Source organism: Pristis pectinata, chromosome 13, assembly GCF_009764475.1.
Source record: "Pristis pectinata isolate sPriPec2 chromosome 13, sPriPec2.1.pri, whole genome shotgun sequence".
Taxonomy (NCBI): domain Eukaryota; kingdom Metazoa; phylum Chordata; class Chondrichthyes; order Rhinopristiformes; family Pristidae; genus Pristis; species Pristis pectinata.
Window position 1 is genome coordinate 34,028,018 of NC_067417.1, and position 22,878 is coordinate 34,050,895.

Below are 22,878 nucleotides of genomic sequence, written 5' to 3' on the forward strand. Positions count from 1 at the left end.
TAGGCTTTGGCCTGGGCTTCATTGAGAACAGAAACTTGTTTTGTCAGCTGCTTCATTGTGAGAACATCACTCTCCACTGAAAGTTAGCTGCTCACTGGTTCTTGACTGGTAGAATGGACTCCTGGCTTTGATGAAGGTCATGAGAAATGTTAGATAAGGTCTCTCCCATGCTTCGACATCTTTTGCAGACTTTCTGACAAGCTTGAGAATGTTTCATTGATATCCATGTGCATCTATATCCATCTCATCAATGATGACCTACTGTAGTCCATTTGAAGAGAACAAGTGTGTGACCTCACCAGTTGGGGAGTTGAAACACCAGATTCCCTAACTCTGCAGAGACCATGTGAAATACATGCCATGTGAACTCATGGTGCCAGAATCTGAATTGGTCCTCCATGTTATCAAGAATAATGGCATGACACTGTCCTTTTACCTCTCTTCAAAGTTATTATTTTCCTGTCCAGGATCTCCTATGAATCTACAATCATAAAGGCAAAAGAGTATGGCATGATGATGGAAGAGAGTTGTTAAAAGTAGTGCTCAGCAGACAAATGCATCTGCACAGGCTCTGGTGGGAGAAGGCATATGACAGCAAGATAGCTAATTCACGTGTTATACCCTCAGCTCCTTCAGGGATTGGGAGCTTTATAGGTCCCATTCTCATGACTTGAAGCATCTATTCCTTCAACCTGGTCAGTTTTTGTCACTGAAAGCTGCCTCAAGAAACCTTGCAGTAACATAGAAGAAAAGTGAGTATCAGTGTAACAAAATTGCAGCCATATTGAAATAAGCTGTGTGTGTGCATTTGTGTGTGTTTGAGTGGGAGAGAGAGAGAAATAGAGAGAGTCTGATACATGTCTCACTCTTTATTTCTCTCTGACTTGAATTTGTGAAATGTATGAGATATGCAATAGTGCTGAGGGTGTTGAATGCTGCTGTGCTGCACTTGTTGGGGTCACAATACTAAACTTGACCACACAAGCGAGGTAATAGAATATCTTGTGACATGGTTCTCTGGTGTTTAGAGGCTCAAGTCGGGCACTAATCTCTCCTTTGACCTCCTTTCAACGACACTTCATTTCAGCCAAGCTGCTTTCCTGGCATCCTTGCTGTACAATGCCTCCCTGCACCTCTTCATTTCAGAAGGGGGATACATTGATGGTCAGGTACTCTTGATCCAAAACGTCAACAGTCCATTTCCCTCCACAGATGCTGCTTCACCTGCTGAGTTCCTCCAGCTTCTTGTGTGTTGCTCCAGATTTCAGTATCTGCAGTCTCTTGTGTCTCCATTCATCTTCAGGACTATTGTAATTGAAAATCTTGTCCCAGCAGCACTGTGATAAACAGTAAAATTTGTTGTAGCTATTTCCAGGCATAATAATTTCCAGCCCAAAATATTTTTTCATGAACAAAGTATGCTTTACTTACAATATTAAAGAATCCAGTAAGTCTCACATTTTTCACCAATGCAGAAACCAAATGAATGTGGAAATAAACAAACTGGTGAATTCTGCAACATTTATCTCAACACTTGGGAATGTGTAATCAAGTTCTCAGAGCTATCAAACATTTAAAACATAGAAATAAAGAAAGAATGCAGTGTAAAACATTAGGAAAATATAAATGCCAACAATATCTCAAATGGCAAAATACTGAGGTTAAAAATGTATTTTGAAACAATGCAATTATTTAGAAGTGTAATTGTAACAACACATTAATTTGGAAGAAGTCCATGAGCTTTAATTGGGGAAAATTAAAAAAATAATAAGGGCAATTTATCAATGGAGCAGACACACCTAGAATGACGTGAGAAATCATTTTACATGAATAAAATTTCACTAGCATGGCACATTGAAAAAGGGCTGTGAAGAGTTAATATTTGAGGATTTAAAAAAAATGGTTCCACAGCATTACTGTCGCAAAGATTGCTTCCATCTGCCGTGACAGAATATGAAACATGTTTTCTGTATACAGATATATTAAATCCATAATGTTCATTAGGTTTATATAAAAACTTCCAAACATCTACTGATAAACAAGCTTTTTTAGTGCAACTTGAAGCAATCATACAGAAATTTTGAACTACATGTGCCAAAATTATAAAATGAAAAGACTAACAACTGCTTGTTATTTCCCAGTGGTTAAAACAAGGGCACAGAGACAAAAAAAGAGAAAAAAAAAAATCATGATCTATCTCTGTTTTCCTTTGGCAATGAATTAGCTTTTTCTTTCATAATATGAACTCTATTTTGTTGATGTAAAACATATTAATCTCCTGTAATATATTTTGGCATGTCACACAAATGAAAAAGGTAATTTTACTTAGTTTACAATGTTCAGTTTTTATTAACTCACGACAGTATTTTAAGCTAATGCTAAAACTATTTCTGACATCATTTGTGCATTAGTTGTCAAAAATTACTTTTGATCTAAAATATTCATTTTCATTTGTGTACTCATTTAGAGTTTGACCTGAGTTGTCAGATGTATTGACTGATAAGCCATAAACAATACCAGTACAACATTGTCACATCCCGCATAAACTCATTGTTCCCAGTTGTAAAAAGAAAACATACAATTCAAGCAAGCAAATCATTGTTGTAGAATATTAACCAGACATAGAGAAGATTTAGAACATGCACATCTTTAACTGTTTTTAATCATAATAATTGGAAATTAGTGTTTCTTTTGCAAGGAAGAACAACAACAAAACCCAAATTCTCCATGTCCACTACCAGAACACAAGAAGTAATAACATTCATCATCAGTTTGTAACATAAAATACTAAAAAGTGGATTTTTCTTGAAAATAACACTACATTTTTTCTGTCCTCATAATTAGTTCATACCAATTCACTGCAATGTATAAAATACTTATAAAATATAAATACTTGCAGTTGTTAAATATAAACTACTTGTATGATGACCTGCTTAAAGAGTATTCCATTCTGGAACTACCATAATTTCTCAAAGCTGATAAGTATTTTAAATGCTTCATCTGCCCATGATTTGAAGGGCTCTGGCATTTTTATTGATAAATTATGTTAGAAATGTATTGGGTGCAACATATTCACGCAACTAATATCCATTGCTTTGCTTTAATTTCCTACTACATGTCATAAGTATCATGAGTAACAAAACATGATTTCAGAATGAATGATCTTAAAATCAGCATGAGCTGTGATGTCATGTGAAAGCTGTCTCCATATTTCCATGCTGAAAACCTTGCAGGTATTTCAATGCAAACATTAGCAATCAACATGAAAGTTGCAATAAGAGTGGAATGGTTAATTTGACACATTATCTTCTTTCAACTTCATAAAATGGTCAGTACTCTGATTAAGATGAAATGCTTAAGTTTAATGTAATTAGCATGGATAGTATAAAATATTTGAGAGTGATGTATTAATTTCAATAATATGTGAAGACTTGTGAAAAGATAAGGCAATCAGTTTAACTGTGCATTTCACTCACCAACCAAAAATGCTGTGCCAAAAATTCTCCCATTCTTTTCAAGGATTTCATGCATTCGTAACTGGCATGCTGCAATAGTTTCATAGTCTGTGCCATATGCGAGCTGTACTTCTAGTTTTACTGTATTTTTCTGCAAATACTGTAGGAAGAAATCGTCCACTCGGACAATGTACTGAGATGTGAAGTCAAACACTGGCTGCATCCCATGTCTTACAGGAGTAGACTGGAGTTCATAATCATAGAATGCATAAGTGCAGAAAGTAGCAGGTTCTTGCTCACCAAAAACCTTAATGGCTTCAGGAGAGAAGATTACTTTGCTGATATGGATCTCAAATAAGTTTTCTCCACGTTCTAAATGGACAGTTACATCAAGTTCATCAGTTTCATCATCAGTTGCTATTTCTGGTTTGAATTTGAATTGTTTGGTGCCATAGGCTATGTCTTTGAGTTGGGCTGAAAAAGATGAAAACAGATGAATTTTTTCCATATTTTTCATTAAAGCAATACAGCATAAGATTTTCTCTATGTGGCAAACAGATGGTATAAGATATACACACTATTGTTATCATACTTTTTAACAAATTCTTCAGCACAGAAGATTGAAAATAGCTCTGTAGATTCCTAGAATATGAGTTACTCAGCATACAAGGATTACAACTTGACATTTATTCTAGGATAAATCAGATGAAACACTGCATACCAAAGGCCTTTTTAACACACAGCAGGGACATCTTAATTAAAACTTTCAAGAGGAAATTACAAAGATGGGTGCCTGCTAATGATCTTGCTTTTGAAAAGGTGGTTAACCCATAACACACCCAAAATACTCGAACAAAAAAAAACACTGATTATTTGAGCAAAAGTAGAAATTTAAAAGGTTCAATTAACATTATACAATAAAATATATATTATTAGCTCAACTAGTTAAAGTTAACCTGGTGTTTTAGAGGCAACAAGCATGATTTTCCACATTGGTAGAAGATTTTCTTTTATTTCTTGCAAGACTTTCAGTAGGTTTATACGCATGTATACAGTATTATAAATAATTAGCAGAATAAGTCTTTCCCCGTAGTCAGTTCCTAATGATATGCAGAAATAAAGTATTTTCCTGCAGAAAAGGAAAATAAATCATCAGACAACTTAAGCGGGGTTAGCGTCAGGCACCTATGAGGGTTGGTAAAAGCCTAGCTTCCTTCCTTATCTCACAGCCAGAGAACAACAAAAAAATTGTTAAAAGTGGTATGTGTGGTTACTTACATATTTAAATGCCTTGTATGATGATGTTTACTTTACAGTTATCTATAACATCACAGTGACACCTTCTTGCTTTCATCAATATTCTTGGAAACTGATTCCTTAAACAGCAAATCTAGAGCACCATACAACGCCAATTTATATTTTTACTTTAGGAGCCATGTATAAAATGTGCAAGATTTTACAACCAACTGTAGAGCATAGGTTTAAACAGGATGCCTATTTTGCCAACCTGCTACAAATTACAAATAACTTATTTACATTCGCTCTATTCTTTTCAGTTTTGAACGTATCCTGCATTTTAGATTGCAGCAACTCACCCCGATTTTGTTTTAAATTGTAGAACCTACAGAGGCATAAAAGGCAGACAGTCATGGAATCTCTGTGAACATCAAAATATACTGCATAATCTAAACTTGAAACTTTCCAATTTCCCTTGGTAGTGCTGTTACCCTGGTATGCTTTTTTAAAATTTTGATGCTTATGAAACCAGTATCAGATGGTTAGCTATTGTCTTCAGGTACTTCCATTCTACTAAGTGAAATGCTACTGCTGCAATTTAAAAAGGAACTCCAATCCTGAAATTTTCCTTTTTTATAAGAGCTTCATTTTTTTTATTTGTAAGAATTATGTAATAATCAGAATTTGTAATAATCAGGCAAGTATTTTTTCAATCCCTTGACATACAAATTAGTATCTTATGATGCTTAGAGAAACATGATGCACACTTTAGAATATTGTTCGACAAAGTGTGCTATGCAGTTTCAGCTGGAAGACTGGTCAGAGATGAACTCTGAAGCTCAGCCTTCATTTTAATGAAGGAACAGTAGTCTTATTCTGTCCAAAACCAACCTTGCATAAGGTTTTCCTTTTGCATTAAGGGATATCCCCTCATCTCAGATTTACCTTCACCCAGACCTAATGGACAGTTGAAATGACTGATACTGCAGAGTCCTCTTCATCTGCAGCCTGCTAGTTAGTCAAAGCGCTCTGAAAAGATCATGGGGGTGGGGGTGCAGGTGGTGGGAGACTTGTCTTTCAATGTCTGCAACTTTCCTTTGGCAACATTTAAAAAATATATTGTGATATATTGTATTGGGAAACAGCATCCATACTGATGATTATAGATACTACAAAAACACTACAGAAAGCATTATATGATTAGGAACAGTTCATTCAGTTGCGAAAATAATAAGAAACCAAAAGCTAGGGACATATATTGCTCCACTTGCATGATGCTTTCACAATATTTACATCTGAAATGAAATATGTTTTTACAACAATTGTCTTTAAAAAGTTGTTTCATCATACCTTCAAGTTTTCTGATTCGTTCTGCTCTAACATCAAGCAGTTGTGCATACTGTTCTAGTTTGATCTCATATTCTCGATTATTATCTTCCATTTTCTTGGTAACTGTGTTAACCTCATTCTAAAATTGAAAGGCCAAGAAGAAAAATAGATCATTACATAGTTTCTTATTATAGTTGTGAAAATGTATGTGTTATTAATATTTCAGAAAATAATGTATGTCAAAATGTTATATTATGGTGGCCTCTGGGACAATTTGTTTACCAACATTTTGCAAGTGACTTCTTAAAACAGATAAACTGAATTCAACTTTAATACAGCTCATTCTCTTTGTGATTATCAATTTAATTTTGAAAGCATTTAATTCAACAGTGTTGGTAAAATTTATACAATGATTGCAGGTCATTAATTAATCACAATCACTGGTGGCAAGTTACTTGCATATTTCTCCATGAAGTTTATAAATCTCTGGCAGATGGCAACTCTTGGCATCAGGTCCAGCGAAAGTTTGTCCTTTTAAAAGACGGTTGCTCTTGTAGTTATTTTTCTCAAATACAGTGGCATGCAAAAGTTTGGGCATCCCTGGTCAAAATTTCTGTTACTGTGAATAGCTAAACGAGTAAAAGATGACCTGATTTCCAAAAGGCATAAAGTTAAAGATGACACATTTCTTTAATATTTTAAGCAAGATTACTTTTTTTATTTCCATCTTTTACAGTTTCAAAATAACAAAAAAAAGGGCCCGAAGCAAAAGTTTGGGCACCCTGCATGGTCAGTACCTAGTAACATCCCCTTTGGTAAGTATCACAGCTTGTAAACGCTTTCTGTAGCCAGCTAAGAGTCTTTCATTTCTTGTTTGGGGGATTTTCGCCCATTCTTCCTTGCAAAAGGCTTCCAGTTCTGTGAGATTCTTGGACCATCTTGCATGCACTGCTCTTTTGAGGTCTATCCACAGATTTTTGATGATGTTTAGGTCGGGGGACAGTGAGGGCCATGGCAAAACCTTCAACTTTCCTGCATCCTCACCACAAAATTCAGTGTCAGAAGTTTGCAAAGGAACATCTAAACAAGCCTGATGCATTTTGGAAACCTGTGGACTTATGAAGTTAAAATAGAACTTTTTGGCCGCAATGAGCAAAGGTATGTTTGGAGAAAAAAGGGTACAGAATTTCATGAAAAGAACACCTCTCCAACTGTTAAGCATGGGGGTGGATCGATCATGCTTTGGGCTTGTGTTGCAGCCAGTGGCACGGGGAACATTTCACTGGTAGAGGGAAGAATGAATTCAATTAAATACCAGCAAATTCTGGAAGCAAACATCACACCGTCTGTAAAAAAGCTGAAGATGAAAAGAGGATGGCTTCTACAACAGGATTACGATCCTAAACACACCTCAAAATCCACAATGGACTACCTCAAGTGGCACAAGCTGAAGGTCTTGCCATGGCCCTCACAGTCCCCTGACCTAAACATCATCAAAAATCTGTGGATAGACCTCAAAAGAGCAGTGCATGCAAGGCGGCTCAAGAATCTCACAGAACTAGAAGCCTTTTGCAAGGAAGAATGGGCGAAAATCCCCAAACAAGAATTGAAAGACTCTTAGCTGGCTACAGAAAACGTTTACAAGCTGTGATACTTGCCAAAGGGAGTGTTACTAAGTACTGACCGTGCAGGGTGCCCAAACTTTTGCTTCGGGCCCTTTTCCTTTTTTATTTTGAAACTGTAAAAGATGGAAATTTAAAAAGCAATCTTGCTTAAAATATTAAAGAAATGTGTCATCTTTAACTTTATGCCTTTTGGAAATCAGGTCATCTTTTACTCGTTTAGCTATTCACAGTAACAGAAATTTTGACCAGGGGTGCCCAAACTTTTGCATGCCACTGTATACAATTTGAATGAAATGCTGAAGAAAGGCTAAATGTAGGATCCAGATAGGATTTTGCTACTTTGGCAGTCTTCAGATGTAATGTTGCCCAGTGCATTGAACTGGTGGAAATATTTATAGGTGAAACAATGATAAAGGACTATCTCTATATTAATACTTGTTATAAAACAGTGGCTCTAATAACTGCTTAGTCAACCCAACATATCATGGAACAGAGCAAACATACAAGGTTTTTGCCCAGTTATCTTTACAAATAGCACTGCAGGTCACCCCTATCATAGATATCATTTGGAACCCTTGCGTTTATATATCTTCTACTGTTGATTCATTTCGATATGGCTGCTAATCTGAACTAGATTTTGTGGAGTGGTTTGTTCTGATTTAAAGTTCAAAACAGGAGTATTATCGTTGAGCTAATGAAAGGTTCCATACTGTTCGCTAACAAAGCAATAGTGTAAGATTTATTATGCAGTAAAATAAGGATACTCCAGCTCAGTAAAGAAAGGAACTATCAATTTACTCTTACTACATATACTCATGCAAATTCCAACATGTTATAGTACCTAAGCCGTTATTTCCAATAGATATCTTGCAATAATCCAATGCAGAGATTAAATTTAAGAAATTAAAAAATTCTGGTAAATCAATTTAACTGCAATGGAAACACATTCAAATGTTGAGGGACTGTATTAAATGAGAAAGTTTAGAAAGCAGGGAAAATCAGCTGGTGAGGATATCCGTGAATTTAAAAGAACCATGAAAAGCAATATATAATGCACAAGTTTCTTCAAGTAGTGTTACTTTAAATCAATTAGTTTTCTTCAGGGTGTTTAGAGTAAAATTATATATGGAATTAAAATGAAGATTACACTTTCAAAACCATTTGCTTAATTCAGGAACAATAAAAGGAAACTCTGCTTCACACATGGTGGTCCTTCTGTTTTATGTTGTAAAGCTACCAATTCCATAGACCTAGTGACTTGGAAATAATAATTATTGATTAGTCTAGTCACCAGTTAAATCTACTGTCTTGCAAAATTTGAAGTATGTATCTAACTCCTTCATCATGCACATTTACCTATTCATTAGAGTTACTATGTCAAATAGAAGATTATTCGGTGCCACTGTTTATATAAACAAACACTTTATATTCTGTAATAACTTTTTTACGTTGTATATATTAACTGTTTTCAGAGTAATGCTAGAATTCAGTTACCATATATTATATGTGATATTTAATATAGTGAATCTGATGGGATTTTGTAAAGAGAAAATGGAATCCAAAAATAAATTACATTTTATCAAAAGAGTGGTGATGAACTTGAAATGGTTTTCATTCCCTTTCACTAGGCTTAAAGATGAAGTTAACTGCAGAAGTAAAATGATACTATTAACATGCCTAGTGTTGAATAACTATATCTATTTAATCTTTTCAAAAGCCCTGGAATGAAAAGAAAGCCAATAGTAAAAATATCATATAATTAAATTATTTTTCTGCTACATAGCAATTTTAGATAGTGTCCAGTCTAATTACAACAAAGCAAGCTTTTATTATCAGAGAAACTGTTGCTACTCATACTTTAGTGTTCCTCTCATTGAGAAATATAAACATATTTTCTCTTAATTGCTTTCATTAAAAATATATCCTGGTAAGAATAGCAAGTTTGGTTTTACCTAGAGACTTAATTCTTTGTATAAACATTTAGCTGCATTATGAATTACACAAAAACTAACATTGATTCTCTGCATCTTGAACTGATAAGCAGTAGTCCAATCTATTTTCCATTAATTTGTAAATGTATCAAATTGGCAACATATTTAAACTTCTTCAAACTATTCAAATTGCCACTTTTAGAGTGTAATTACTTCCACATTCACCACAATACGTGGCAGTCACACTTCTAGAGCTTTCGTTCAGCCCACAGTTTATTATATCTTTCACTGAAAAAATAGATTGGCTTGACAGAAAATAGTTTTTTTTGTAGCTTACTCTGGCATCCTTTTTCACAAGATTGGAATTCAGAGTGAATAAAACTGAATTTTATTTACTTATTGTCTACACCCGTTATGATGCTTGAATTAATTCACGTGCAAAAATTCTGTTTCTAAGAATCAATAAACAAGATTTAAGTCAAATCTGTACAAATCATTTAACATGTTTGCATCCTGGAGATAGGTATGTGAGAATTTATAAAGTGCTCCAATCATGCAATTAAGAAACAAAGGTACACCTCATGTGGTAACTGACAGTGAGACTGATTTTCACTTCTTAGTACCTGGAAAATAGTAGAAGCTAAGTAATTTGATCAACAGAATTTCTCCCTGATCTTTGGCATCAAACTCTTTGTACCCAGGTCTAAGATTGATTGTTTGAAATTCCTGATCTAATAATTCAGAAGTATGAACTATATTTGAAAACTGGGGTGAGAAAGGATGCTGTACCATTTTCTGGCCCCAAGGTGCACTGGATATTGAGTCTCTAACATATGCATAGAAAGGTGGCAAGGAGGAGACCAGCCTTCTAAAATGTTCACAGGTTTTTAAATCTGTTTCATCTGATATTTATGCTTTCATGAGGCTTTATGCTAACTGCTGTTATTTGGTTCATCCTAAGAACTTTCTAAGCCAACTATAAGAGAGTAACAGGAATCAGTAAAGCCATGGGATTAAAGTAACAAGGAAAGTAAAAGCCTGTGAAATCCCAGGGAAAGTGACACATTGAATTCAAAAGTCGTTCAATACTGGAAAATAGAGGACAACAGAATACTGAGCTCTGATGAAGGGTCTCGACCCAAAATGTCAACTCTCTATTTCCCTCCATAGATGCTGCCTGACCTGCTGAGTTCCTCTAGCATTTTGTGTGTGTTTCTCCAGATTCCAGCATCTGCAGAATCTCTTGTGTCTTATACTTGCCTTTATTGGCCAAGACACAGAATGTATGAGCAGAGAAGTCATGACAGAACTGTATAATACACAAATTAGGTCACAACTTGATTAATGTATTCATTTCTGGTCATCACACTACATGATGGGTGCTATGGCACAGGGTGGGTACTGAAGAGATTCACTAGAATTTCACAATCTAAGGCTAGAGAATTTTATGAGCAGAAATTGGCTAAAGTGGTACCTGAGGAGTGAAGGCAAATATAATTGAGGTATAAAGTTATGAGAGGCCTATACAAGGTTAATAGGAAGGATCTAAATCCCATAGCAGTGAGATCAAAAACTAGAGCACAAAGATCTAAAGAATGAAACAGAAAATGCTGGAAATACTCAGTGGGAAAGGTGATATCAGTGAAAAAGGAAAACAGAGTAAATGTTTTAGATCAATGACCTTTCATCTATGAAAGGTTAACTCTGTTTCTCTCTCCATAGCTACTGTCAGACAAATTGAGTATTTCTCGCATTTTCTGATATTTTTCAAAATCCCAGCATCTTAACGAATTTGATCTAGTTTAGATATAGGGTAATTGGTGGAAGGAACAGAATGGAGTTGATAAGATATTTATTTATTAGTCATATGTACATCAAAACACACAGTGAAATATGTATTTTGCGTTGCTAAGAATGTGCTGGGGGCAGCCCGCAAGTGTCACCACTCTTCCAGCGCCAACACAGCATGCCCACAGACCCTAACCTGTACGTCTTTGGAATGTGGGAGGAAACCCACGCAGACATGGGGAGAACGTACAAAGTCCTTCAGACAGCAGTGGGAATTGAACCCAGGTTGCTGGCGCTGTAATAGAATTACGCTCACCGCTATGCTATCATGAGAAGTTGTTTCATCACCCAAAGTGTGATAGGGGCTTGGAACACACTGGAGAGATGCAACAGTGCTGACTTTTATATTAATATGCAATTATGATTAGACCGAAAAGATGGATATTGCTAAATTTGTGATACAGGCAGGTCTCAACAGAATGCAAAACAAATTAGAACCAATTTACAACCACCTGTTCATCTCTAAAAAATGAGCAATTTTATCAGGATCCGTTGGTCTGCACATTCACAAAATAAGCTGAATATCTGCTATAAATATATTCAATTTCAGTAATTTAATTAGTTTTGAAATCAGGTATTTACAATACAGTCTCTGACTGTGCATTTAAAACATGGTACCCCTAACCAATGACAATTTTTGACTATATAGCACATTTAATATAGAAAATATCTAAATATCTCAATGCACATAGACAAGTAAAGGACAACAAGATGATGACAATACTTAGGATGAATGATTTAAAGCACTACAAAAAAATAAGGGTGCAAAAGAAAAAAAGCACACAGCACTTTTCACAACTTAAGAACATATTATTATTTGTTTCCAAATAAATATTTTTCGTGTGCAGTCGCTGTAAGAACATAAGAAACAAAAAAGGCCATATGGCCCTTTGAATTTGCTTTGCCATTAATCAAGTTCTCGGTTGATCTTCTTCAACACCATTTTCCTGCACTATCCTAATTTCGTTTAGTTTCTTTAATATCCAGAAAATTATCCATGAGTGTTTTGAATGAACTCAATGACTGAGCTCCACAGCCCTCCAGAGAAGAGAATTTATCATATTCTGAGATAAGAAATTCCTCTTCACCTTAACCGTAAATAAGTTACCCTTTATTCAGAGGCTGTAAGCCCTGGTTCTAAATATCTCAGCCAGGGAAAACACTGGTCCTGCATTCAGTCTGTGAGAATTTTGTAAATTTCTAAACTTGAGAGAATGCAGGCCTATTCTGCTCAATCTCTCCTCATAATGTAACACTGCATCCCAGGAACAAGTCTAAGGAAACTTGGCTGCACTTCATCGATGGCAAGTATGTCCTTGTTTAGGTAAGGAGACCAAAGCTATTATACTGTGCAAATAGTCTTACAATATTATGGTTACTGAATCAATTCAAAGAAAATGAGCAGAAACCTGTACTTTTCACTATCAGACAATAATAGTGTTATTACTTCTAAGTTGTGCTAACCCCAATCAACTTGATTTTGTACAGCAAAACACTGAAGAACTGTCTCTTATGAAGAGTTCATAAACCATCAAAATATAAGGAAGAGTTGCTAATGCAAGCAAACTAAGACAATGTCATGAATATTAAAACAAAATAAATGTTGGCAGAAATGCTAATTGTTTACATTTCATGTAACCTGATAGTGTCTACTGAATGTTCAGTTTTAAACCAACATACCACGTTGGAACAGTGTCACTGTCCTTTCATTGGTTAATGAAATGAAATGTCCCCTTGATCTTCATGCCTTGGCCCTTAATCTCTCTTTACTTCCCTCTGAGCTCATTGAACACATGTTGGCTTCAGACCGCTTCCTGCTCCCAATAGGAGCGTTCCCACTAAACTGCTGACCAGCCAGATTCCTCTTCTGGTTTCCCTACCGATGTGTTAATAGATCCCACTCCTCTAGCACTATTTCAAAACTCCCATCGTCTACCCCTTCATCAAAAAGTCAATGCTCAACCTCGCTGTCTTTGCAAAGTATTCTCTAATCTTTATTTCCTCCTTAAATTTCTTGAAAATGTTGCAAATTCACAAATCCATGCCCTTCTCACATGCAATTCCATTCAAGTTTCCAGCCATATGGTTTATTCCTTCATGATGTTCTTCAACTGCTTCATACTACCAATGTGGTGTTGTGTTTGAAATACTTACTATGTCTTCTTAATATAAAAAAATTACCTGATAATCTTTATTAATCTTGTACTGCATAAATAGCAAGTTTCTTGTCTTTTCAAGTTCCTGAACAGTCTCTGCATGTGTTGCCTGAAGCTCTCGTATGGAGAACTCTAGATCCTTATTAATGTTGTCCTCCACTTTCTCCAGAAACTCAAGATTTCCATTTTTCTGATGCTTACGAACCTACAATAAAGATAAAATCACATGATTGAGTAAAAATACATCTTTTCTTCTGCACTGCTTTGTTTGACTTGCTACAAGCACAATCAACAACAATTTTGCTGGCCACATGAAAAGTAGTCAACGAAATAAAATGTAGAAGATGCTGAAAATGTGAAATAAACAGAACTGTTGAGTCAGCATACCCAGAGAAAGAAATGGATGTAACATTCCAGGGTGAAGATCTTATACAAGAACTGTAAAAAAGTTAGAGATTTAATAGGTTCAAACAAAAGGGGAGAGGTGCAAAATAAAAAGAAGACAGTATGTGATAAGCGGGGCAGCAAGACAATCTGAATGAGCAAAGGGATAATAAGCATAATAGTGTCAAAGTGGGACAAGTTAATAAACAAAAGAAAGTGGGTACTGATAGGAATTGTTGAATCAGTAGCAGTAGCTGAAAACTGAGGGCAATTATTAAAATCTGAGATTGCTGAACTCATCGGATCGAATGTAAAGTATTTAATCAAAAGGTTGAGGTGTTGTTCCTCAGGCTTATGTTAAGTTTCATTGAAACTGCATGCGAGTCCAAGAACAGGGGTGGCACAGTAGCAGAGTTAAGAAAATCTACCGCTGGGCAGTAGCTGAAATTTCAGCTGGGTCAGTTGCATAATTTTGCTGTTCATGGTCAAATAACATACATTTTATTTTAAGGTTTACCTCTGTAGTTTTATTTATCATTAGGTTATAATTCTGATTTGACCTGCAAATTCTAAAAAGATTTCAATGCTTCAGTGCTAAACAACAAGTCTCTACAATATGAATAAAATATAAATCTATGCAGAAATTTTGGATATGGTCTAATTAATCTTTATTGTGTCAATGAAATAGTAACAAAGTCCAAATAAACTCTATGTTACTCTTTTCTAACATTACTCCCCTGTTCTTTCTGAGATTTGGGTTACAATGGCCCCTTGAAGACCACCAATGAATTAGCCTCTTGAAATGCTAGTCACTGCAATCAGGGCATATGAGGGTCAGATTGTTATTAGACTACAGAGCAGACATGAATTGAAAGAGGGATCAACTTCTTTACAGTACCTTTATGAGCATCAGTGCTTCACTGAGTTCAGCCACATCAATATCACTCTCCTGAAATTAAAATAGTCAATAAAAGGCCTTATTAAATGGAAATGAATAATACAGGGATAACTGGAAATGACATAGTAGATTCTCACCAAATATGACATTTGGCTTGAATATCATGAATAAATAAACTATCACATTTTTACATTCTCTTTTCTGAGGCTTTATGATGCATAAAGCTAGTATACTTATGGCATGCATAAAACATTTCAAGCATTCCACTGTCACATTCTTGCAGATATAAATTGAGTTCAGGTAAGTAAGTATCTTACTTTGGTGAAGAACTTCATGCGATCTTTTAGTTCATCCAACTGTTGCTTGTGTTCCAGATAGTGCAACTGCAGTTCTTTGTTCTCCTGGGAGAGTCGCTCATTTTGTGCTGACATTCATGGAACAATAAATGGGAACAATACAAAAGTAAGCCTGGACAATAATGTGTTAAAATAAACTGTAATAATGACTGTATGCAAAGGAAACTTAAATGCTGACCGCAATTCCTTTCAAAACACTTTTAAAATTTCCTCTGTGTACCACATGTAACAAGCTGGTAAACCCACTCTTTGCAAGCAGATTTATTGATTTGTTACAAGTAATGGAGGGGGGGGGACCTTTTCCCTCTCAATAACTCTACAGCATTTATTCATGTTTTAAGGGAAGCAAATGGAGTTTTCTAAGACACTGTAAATAATAATAGTTATTTTAAAGGATAAGCATCTACCACCATAAAGTTTTAAACATGCTCTGCATCTGGTCATAAACATTTCTTTGAAAAGCTGCAAAATGGTATTATGTCATCTTGATTTACTGTCCACCTAAAATGATATCAAAATTGCAAAACATTGTTGTATCATAAAAGAAATTTCAATTTAAGTGCAGGTATACTACAGATGATATTGGATCATCCACGCTTTATACTGTGCCCAATTTTTAATTCAAGGACCAATCAGGCAGGTTGTATAAAGGTGAACCAATCTGATATTGGCCACTTTGCACCAAAAATCTGCCTATTCTACTCTGCTTCCAAAATTCAGTTCTAATAATGTTAGTTGAGGACAATTCTTTCAAAAAAAAAACCCACATTTGACACTTTGTCAAACATTTAAAAAATATTTTATTTTTTTAATGAATGAGAAATTTATTCTGATCATAATAGTATGATTCAGCTTGTCAAGAGTTAGACGGAACAGATATTATACGCAGAAACTTAACTCTGTTATATTCGTTTACTGTCATAAAATGAGCCAACACTGCACAATTTTGGACTGCAATCTACTGTGCACTAGGGCCATCTGAAAAATATCTGGCCTCAGATTAAGTCAAGCCATTTTATAGGCATACCTGATGGCTACCAAAAATTACAGTTGGCTCTTTACATACATACGTAAACATCAAATGAATCTCTATAGATTATAGAAATAACACACCAAGTTTCATCTGCAGAAAATTGCACATGAATATACAATCTCATATAATTTTAAGAACTACTAACTGTTCATAAAAGTAAATATGTTGGAACATAAATTTATACAAAGTAAAACAGTTAACATGCTGTAACTGGAAAGCAAAAAAACCTCAGCTGCTGCAAAACTGAAATAAAAAGACAAAATCCTCAACAGGTCAGGCAGAATGTGCGCAGAGAGAAATGGAGTTAACTTTTCAAGTCAATGACCCCTCATATATATTGTATCTACTATTATCTAATATGCTCAAACAATCAAACACTTAAACTCTGTAATTATACATAAAATATTGCAGATATTTTGTTAATAAAACTATCATTTCAATCTTGTACAATTTTTGTGGAGTCTGCATTTTAGCTTTGAATCTACTTCCTTAACAGATTTTTTTATTTAAAGAATAATATATCATAATTATTCTGCAGAGACACATACAATTAAAAACATGATACAACTTCAGGGTATTATTTTGCTGACAGTGCACTTCTTGAAAGATCTAACATCTTACAGATGCTCATTTCTTAAACTGCTTTAGTCCCTTCTATTAAGACTTAAACATGCCAAAATTGTGGAATTCTGTGTTGCAATGGTCATTCTGAAAAACAAAACTGGCTACTCAGTACATTTTGTACCCTAACATGCTGTATTGTAAATTTTTCTAACCATAAAAATGTAAATTTATGTAGTGCTGCATGTGGGGCACGATATTCTACTGCACAGGAGGCTTGGGACAACGTGCACATTAGAACAAGCCGTACAAGTATGCACAAATCCATTTCCTCCAAATCTGCCATTGAGGAAAGTAGAGATCATAGTGGAAGTGTCTGGGGGTGTGAATGTATTGGGAAAATAAGCAATTGGGAACTCCAGCATTAGGGGAAAGGATGGGGAGAGGTTTATCATGGAGTAATTGTAGGGAAGACACAAGGGGGACTTGTACAGACATGAGAGTAGCCCAAAGGAGGGGCATGGCTGGGGAGGCAATCAGGATGTGTAATGAAACCTAAAAAAAAAGAATTGGTTCAATTCTGATTTCAATACAAGCTTGATTGTGGGCTTTGGAGTCAGTTTAGAACCAATGTAATAATTGCACAATTTTGATACAATGAGGCTGCGAATTTTTTGTAACTTGCACTTCGTGAAATAACTTAGAGGAGCAAGGTGCCAGAGTAATTTTGCTACCGATGCAATAATTGAGACAAAATAACCAATGAGTTCAAATCTGAAAATAACAATTAGGGAAATTAAATTAATTATGTAAACCTGGAAATAAAAGGCAATATCAATAATTGTTATCAAAACACTACCAGATTATTGCTTAAAAACCTATCTGATTAATAAATCCCTGTAATGAAAGGAAATCTGTTATCCCTCAACTCTTGAAGTTCGGGTGACATGCTGCAGTTGTTTTTTGTAGAGACTATGAGTCCACTGAGCAGCATGTTAAGGCATAGAGTATCTTACCATACTGCTGTGGGTCTAGTGTACACATGATATCTTACCATACTGCTGTGGGTCTAGTGTACACATGACTCAAGACTGCAGCAATGTGGTAAGGTAAACCTTAACATGCTGCTCAGTAGAATCAGTCTCTATAAAAAAAAACAACTGCAGTAATTTGCCTCAATTTCTCAAAGGCAATTAAGGGATGAATATAATTCCCCTTTCCCAGATTGTGTCTGTCACCCAACATCATATTACTCGATTGGCTGTGATATAAAAACTAAATTCAACACAAAAAGCACATTCTTATCCAATTTCATGAATTAAATGCTTTAGTGCCTATTTACAGATTGCCTTTGACTGAACTCCAGCTCCCACGGTGCTCCCCTGATATTTTGTTGCAGCATGGCTGTTGGAAGGTTGCTGATCTTCAATGAACAGAGAGCAGAGGTCTTGAGGATTACCTCAAGCAGCTCTGAATTTTAAAGGCCTGGCTTTAGACTGCAACATTCCAGTTGGCTGGCTGAGAGGCAAGAAACTCTCCAGGTAAGAGTAGGATTAACGCATCCTCAGAAAAGACCCAGGTTTGTGCTCCATGGAACCACAGCTACTTTCACGTCAGCAGTTCTGGTAATCTGTTAAAGAACGCTTTGACAACTTTGAGATCCCTTTGAACACTGGCATCCACAGCCTTGATAACAACAATCTGACTTCTAGTCCAACACTTAAATAGCATGTGACAACTGCTGGTGATGCAATGGAATCTGAGACATTGGTCATCAGGGTTGACTCCATGACCATGTTGATAGAGCTGGCTCCCAATTCCATGTTTAAAGGATGGTCTCCAAACTCTATGATTAGCTCTATGCCTAGGTGATGCCAGGTGGCTTCATGTTACTTTATATTGAAAACAGATTATCTGGCAAGTATTTTAATGTGCATATCCATTAGCCCTTTCCTAAGTCCAGAAGGCTGTAATGTGTTCAGTCGGAAGACGTACTGCTCTTCAAGTTTACATTGAGCATCATGATAACAGTGCCGGAGGCCACAGGCCACAAATAGGGCTGGGTTAAAGTTCCATCTGGGCACACTGCACCCTTCTGAATTCAGTGTTAAATGCTACAACTTTAGTAACTCATTTTCTCTATCTTTATCAGAACTAGTGATTTCTATTCTAGGTCATCCACTTGTAACACCAGCTCGGGTTTCTCCTCTCCATGCACACAGCCTGACCTGCTGAGCATGTCCTCCAACCCTGTATTTCACATTTTCTCATATTCCTTTGACTGTGTAACTGTCTAACTGCCCTCTCATAGTTTTTGTTCCATTTTTCTTCATTAAACCATTGATCAGATGACTTCTACAACTTATCCCCACGGCAACCCTCACACCCTATCAGAGATATTCCCTTTGTTCTGTTCACCCCTCTCCTACCTCTTCTGTAACATATTAATAATTTCCTTTCTCAGTTCTGATCAAGGTCAATCTGTAATGTTAACTCTGTTTCTCTTTCCACAGATGCTGTCTTCACAGCTGAGAGTTTGTAGCACTTTCTGTTTTTATTTCAGTTTTCCAGCTTCTGCAGGTTTGATTTTCAAACATGGGAATATTTGGTAATGACTGCCTAATGTTCAATTCCTTTCACAGTTCCCGAGGGGAGGTAGTCTATACCTGCACCCAGCATGACCTGGATGGCATTCACACATGGGCTGATAATTGGCAAGTAGCATTCCATCACACAAATGCAAGAAAATGACTATTTTCAAAGGAGAAAGTGTAAGCATCTATCCTTATCTTCAGCAGAATTACTGTTTCTGAGTCCATCACCAGCAAAATACTGTGGAAGATCACCCGGCTGTGAAGGCAGTTAAGAAACTGGCTACCCTGCAAGTGACTTAACTCCTGACAACTCAAAGCATTTCTACTTCTACAAGGCACAAGTCAGGAGTGTGATGGAATACTCTCCACAACACTCAAGGTGCTTAATACTATTTAGCACAAAGCAGTCCACTTGATTGGCATCCTATCCACCACAACATTCATATTCTCTCCACCAGTGTTCTGTGTTCCCATCTATAAAATACACTGTTGTAAGCTATCACCAAGAAGGATAAGAGTGGCCGTCACATGGGAACATCACCATTCTACAAGTCACACACCATTCTGGTTTGGGAATATATTGCCATTCCTTCATTACTGAAGGTCTAAATCCTGGGACTCCCTACCCAACACAGTGGGTTTACCATCACCAGAAGGACTGCAGTAGTTCAGGGAAGGCATTGCATCACTACCTACTCACAGGAAGCTTGGGGTGGACAATAAATGCTGTCCTTGACAGTGATACCCTTATCCCCCTAATGAAGTAAAACAAGTTCTAAGAAATTAGCTCGTGTATGAATTGTAAAAATGTGTTCAACTAATGGACAGTGTACAATGAACCAATATTGTTCTGCCCACTTACACTGTTTTTTCACTGCAATAATTGAAATTATTTACAATAACAAACAGATGTAAGCAAAAAAAACATTGAATCATAATCATCTCTGTGGTAAGAATTTATGAATGCAGATTCTGCAAGCTTCATTTATTTCATATACAAAAATACCTCTTTCTAGTTTTATTTTGTCCAAGATATCATTTTTGTCAGCCAGGTCGGATTTTAGTGCGGTCTCGAGCTGTGCAATCTGTATTTTCAGCTGCTGCTCCTTCAACTTCCACTGTTGTTCATTGGTCATGTCAAAAGCACTGTAACCAAACATGTGGCATGTGAAGAACTATTGGATGTAATCCTCCACAGAGAATAATAATTAAAACTAAAAAGCCTTAGTGGCACAGAGACTGCTGTCATCATGTCTCAGGAATTAAGCAAACATATGCTGGTCTGCTGCTGTTGAAACCAAGGCGCCTTGCTCAGGCTGCGGTTAAATCACATGAAAGGGTTTGTGGGATGAGCAAAGGCACTGGCCTTAATTTAGAGATCTATAGCCAGAAAAAAATTGGCATCATTTGGATCTGTGGGACAAGGAAAGGAATTCAACTATATGCTCCCAGCTGAATACATAGATCCAAATTATCCAACAACAGGGAACATACAAAACCATACAAGCCCTTATATTCCCTCAATATAAATAACAAGAACTATCCACCTGATCACTTTTTAGGGGGTTGTTAGGGACGCAGCACTAAAAAACAGCTGCTGGTAGAAAGGAAACCACAAAGCACTAGTGCTTTTAATGCCTGAGACATTGTGGCCCATAGAATGATTATTGTGCATGTAAAATGTGGCCATTTGTCTTATTAAGAACGATGGGAAAACCAAGAAACATTGTTCAATAGAAGTTGTTTTATGGCATGCAATTAGAGAAAAAAATTGCTGCTGCAAATGAATAAAATTGAATGGAAGAAATGATCAAAGTGAGCACAAATATAAAGCTACATATTTTATACTTAAGAATAATATCCATCATTAGGAATGATTAAAGAGAAACAGAACTTAAAAATAATACAAATTTCCCTTCTCCTGTGTTGATGGATTTATTGAAACAGAAAATTGGTATAGTGCTGTTAAAAGGAGATGGAGACCAACTGAGAAAGTTGAACAACTAAATTCTGCTTTTGGACATTAAAACTCCCTTATGAGAAAAAAACAGGAAAATGAGGTTAAGAAGAGCATACGGATGCAACAATAAGTGCCATAAAAATGTCAGTGTCTGAAAGCAACATTTCATGGAGAAGTCCCTTTCCAAATGTAATTGGTTTCAGTTGGCAAAAACTAGATCAATTTACATTCATGTTAAAGGAGAAATGCATTCTATTTAAGACAGTACTTCTATTTTTTAAGAACTATTCCAAATGATAAGCTACTACATTAGTGAAATTTTCATCCAAAGACAATTACATTATCATTCTTTCTTCTATCATGTTCAGAATGACTGTGATTTTCTTGTGCTCTGTAGCCAGAGCTGTCCAATGAATTCTGACTACAACTAGATATTTGCAATTTTTCCTCAAGAGCTAAAACATTTTTAAACATTATATGTAATGCAAGCAATCTTTCTTTAGTGCACAGTGAGAAGAAAGCACAATGACATTGCTCTGGGGTAAGTAAAATTCAAATGTAAATGGCATATTTTGCCAACTGACAGCTATACGTGATTCAGAACAACACATTTTGAAGTATAGCTAAATGATTTTTTTTTACAAAAGGTCAGTTTTTTGCTTTGATACTACAAATCCAACAGAACTGTTTGAGAAAGGTACATAGTTAAACTAAAACCCATAAACAGGGTTCCACTGCTCATATTTTTAAATTTATTACCAACCTATGTGTAATACAAAATAAGCAATATATATTAAAAATATTGGATTCTTAGAAAAAAATAAAACTGCATTAAAATATATGGAAATTGCTTATTGGATAAGTCTTGCTTAATTCAATTGTTATCAATGTTTTAATAGAGACTTTTGTTTGGGGATAGATTATTTAGGTTAAACCCTCTCCCATTCATTCACTCCCTAAATTCTAAACCAAATGTGTTTAATGTCAGGTTTTGCCTTTTTGCATCCAGACCACAAAATCTCAGAGGGAAATGTCTGTCACTAACAATCCCAGAGTCCACTCCTGCTAGTTGATCATTGTAGATAGTAGGGAAGAAAACACAAAAATCACAACTCAGAAAATTATCATCTTCATTGCTGGAAGAGAGACAGGGAAAAATTGGATGAGCATTAATACAAAGTTTGGAGCTGGGCAATAGGAACAATTCTTTCAGCCTACTGGAATTTATTGGCCCACTTTATTGAATTGTGTCTGAAATGTACCTCAATACTGTTTATCCAATTCTTCTTCATATCCCTTCACATATTAAAATAATACTGAAATTCATCCTTAAATTTTCAATTGGCTCAACACAGTATTTTGGGGAGAGAGATTTCCTCTATCCTTTATGTAGAAAAAACATACTGATTTCAATCCTAAATGATCTTGCTCTAATTTTAAGATTATGTTCCCATTTTTTGTTTTTCCCTTCAGAGAATATAGATTTCAGCTGCAGCTATCCCATTGAATTCT

At 35.7% G+C, this 22,878-nt stretch overlaps 1 protein-coding gene across 5 annotated transcripts in view; it reads right to left on the bottom strand.

Annotated features, from left to right (window-relative positions):
- The window catches only part of rpgrip1l (RPGRIP1 like), a 97,166-nt gene that overhangs the window by 31,471 nt on the left and 42,817 nt on the right, over positions 1-22,878 (bottom strand). For 4 of the 5 annotated variants that reach the window (XM_052028637.1, XM_052028641.1, XM_052028638.1 and 1 more), the window contains 6 exons: positions 20,413-20,552; positions 15,180-15,286; positions 14,863-14,913; positions 13,606-13,785; positions 6,042-6,159; positions 3,477-3,929 (listed from right to left, as the gene is read on the bottom strand). In XM_052028637.1, coding sequence (XP_051884597.1) covers positions 3,477-3,929; positions 6,042-6,159; positions 13,606-13,785; positions 14,863-14,913; positions 15,180-15,286; positions 20,413-20,552 — 1,049 coding nt within the window. Of the gene's footprint in view, positions 1-3,476; positions 3,930-4,748; positions 4,846-6,041; positions 6,160-13,605; positions 13,786-14,862; positions 14,914-15,179; positions 15,287-20,412; positions 20,553-22,878 lie in introns of those variants that run through there. The other variant, XM_052028642.1, reaches the window with a different exon arrangement.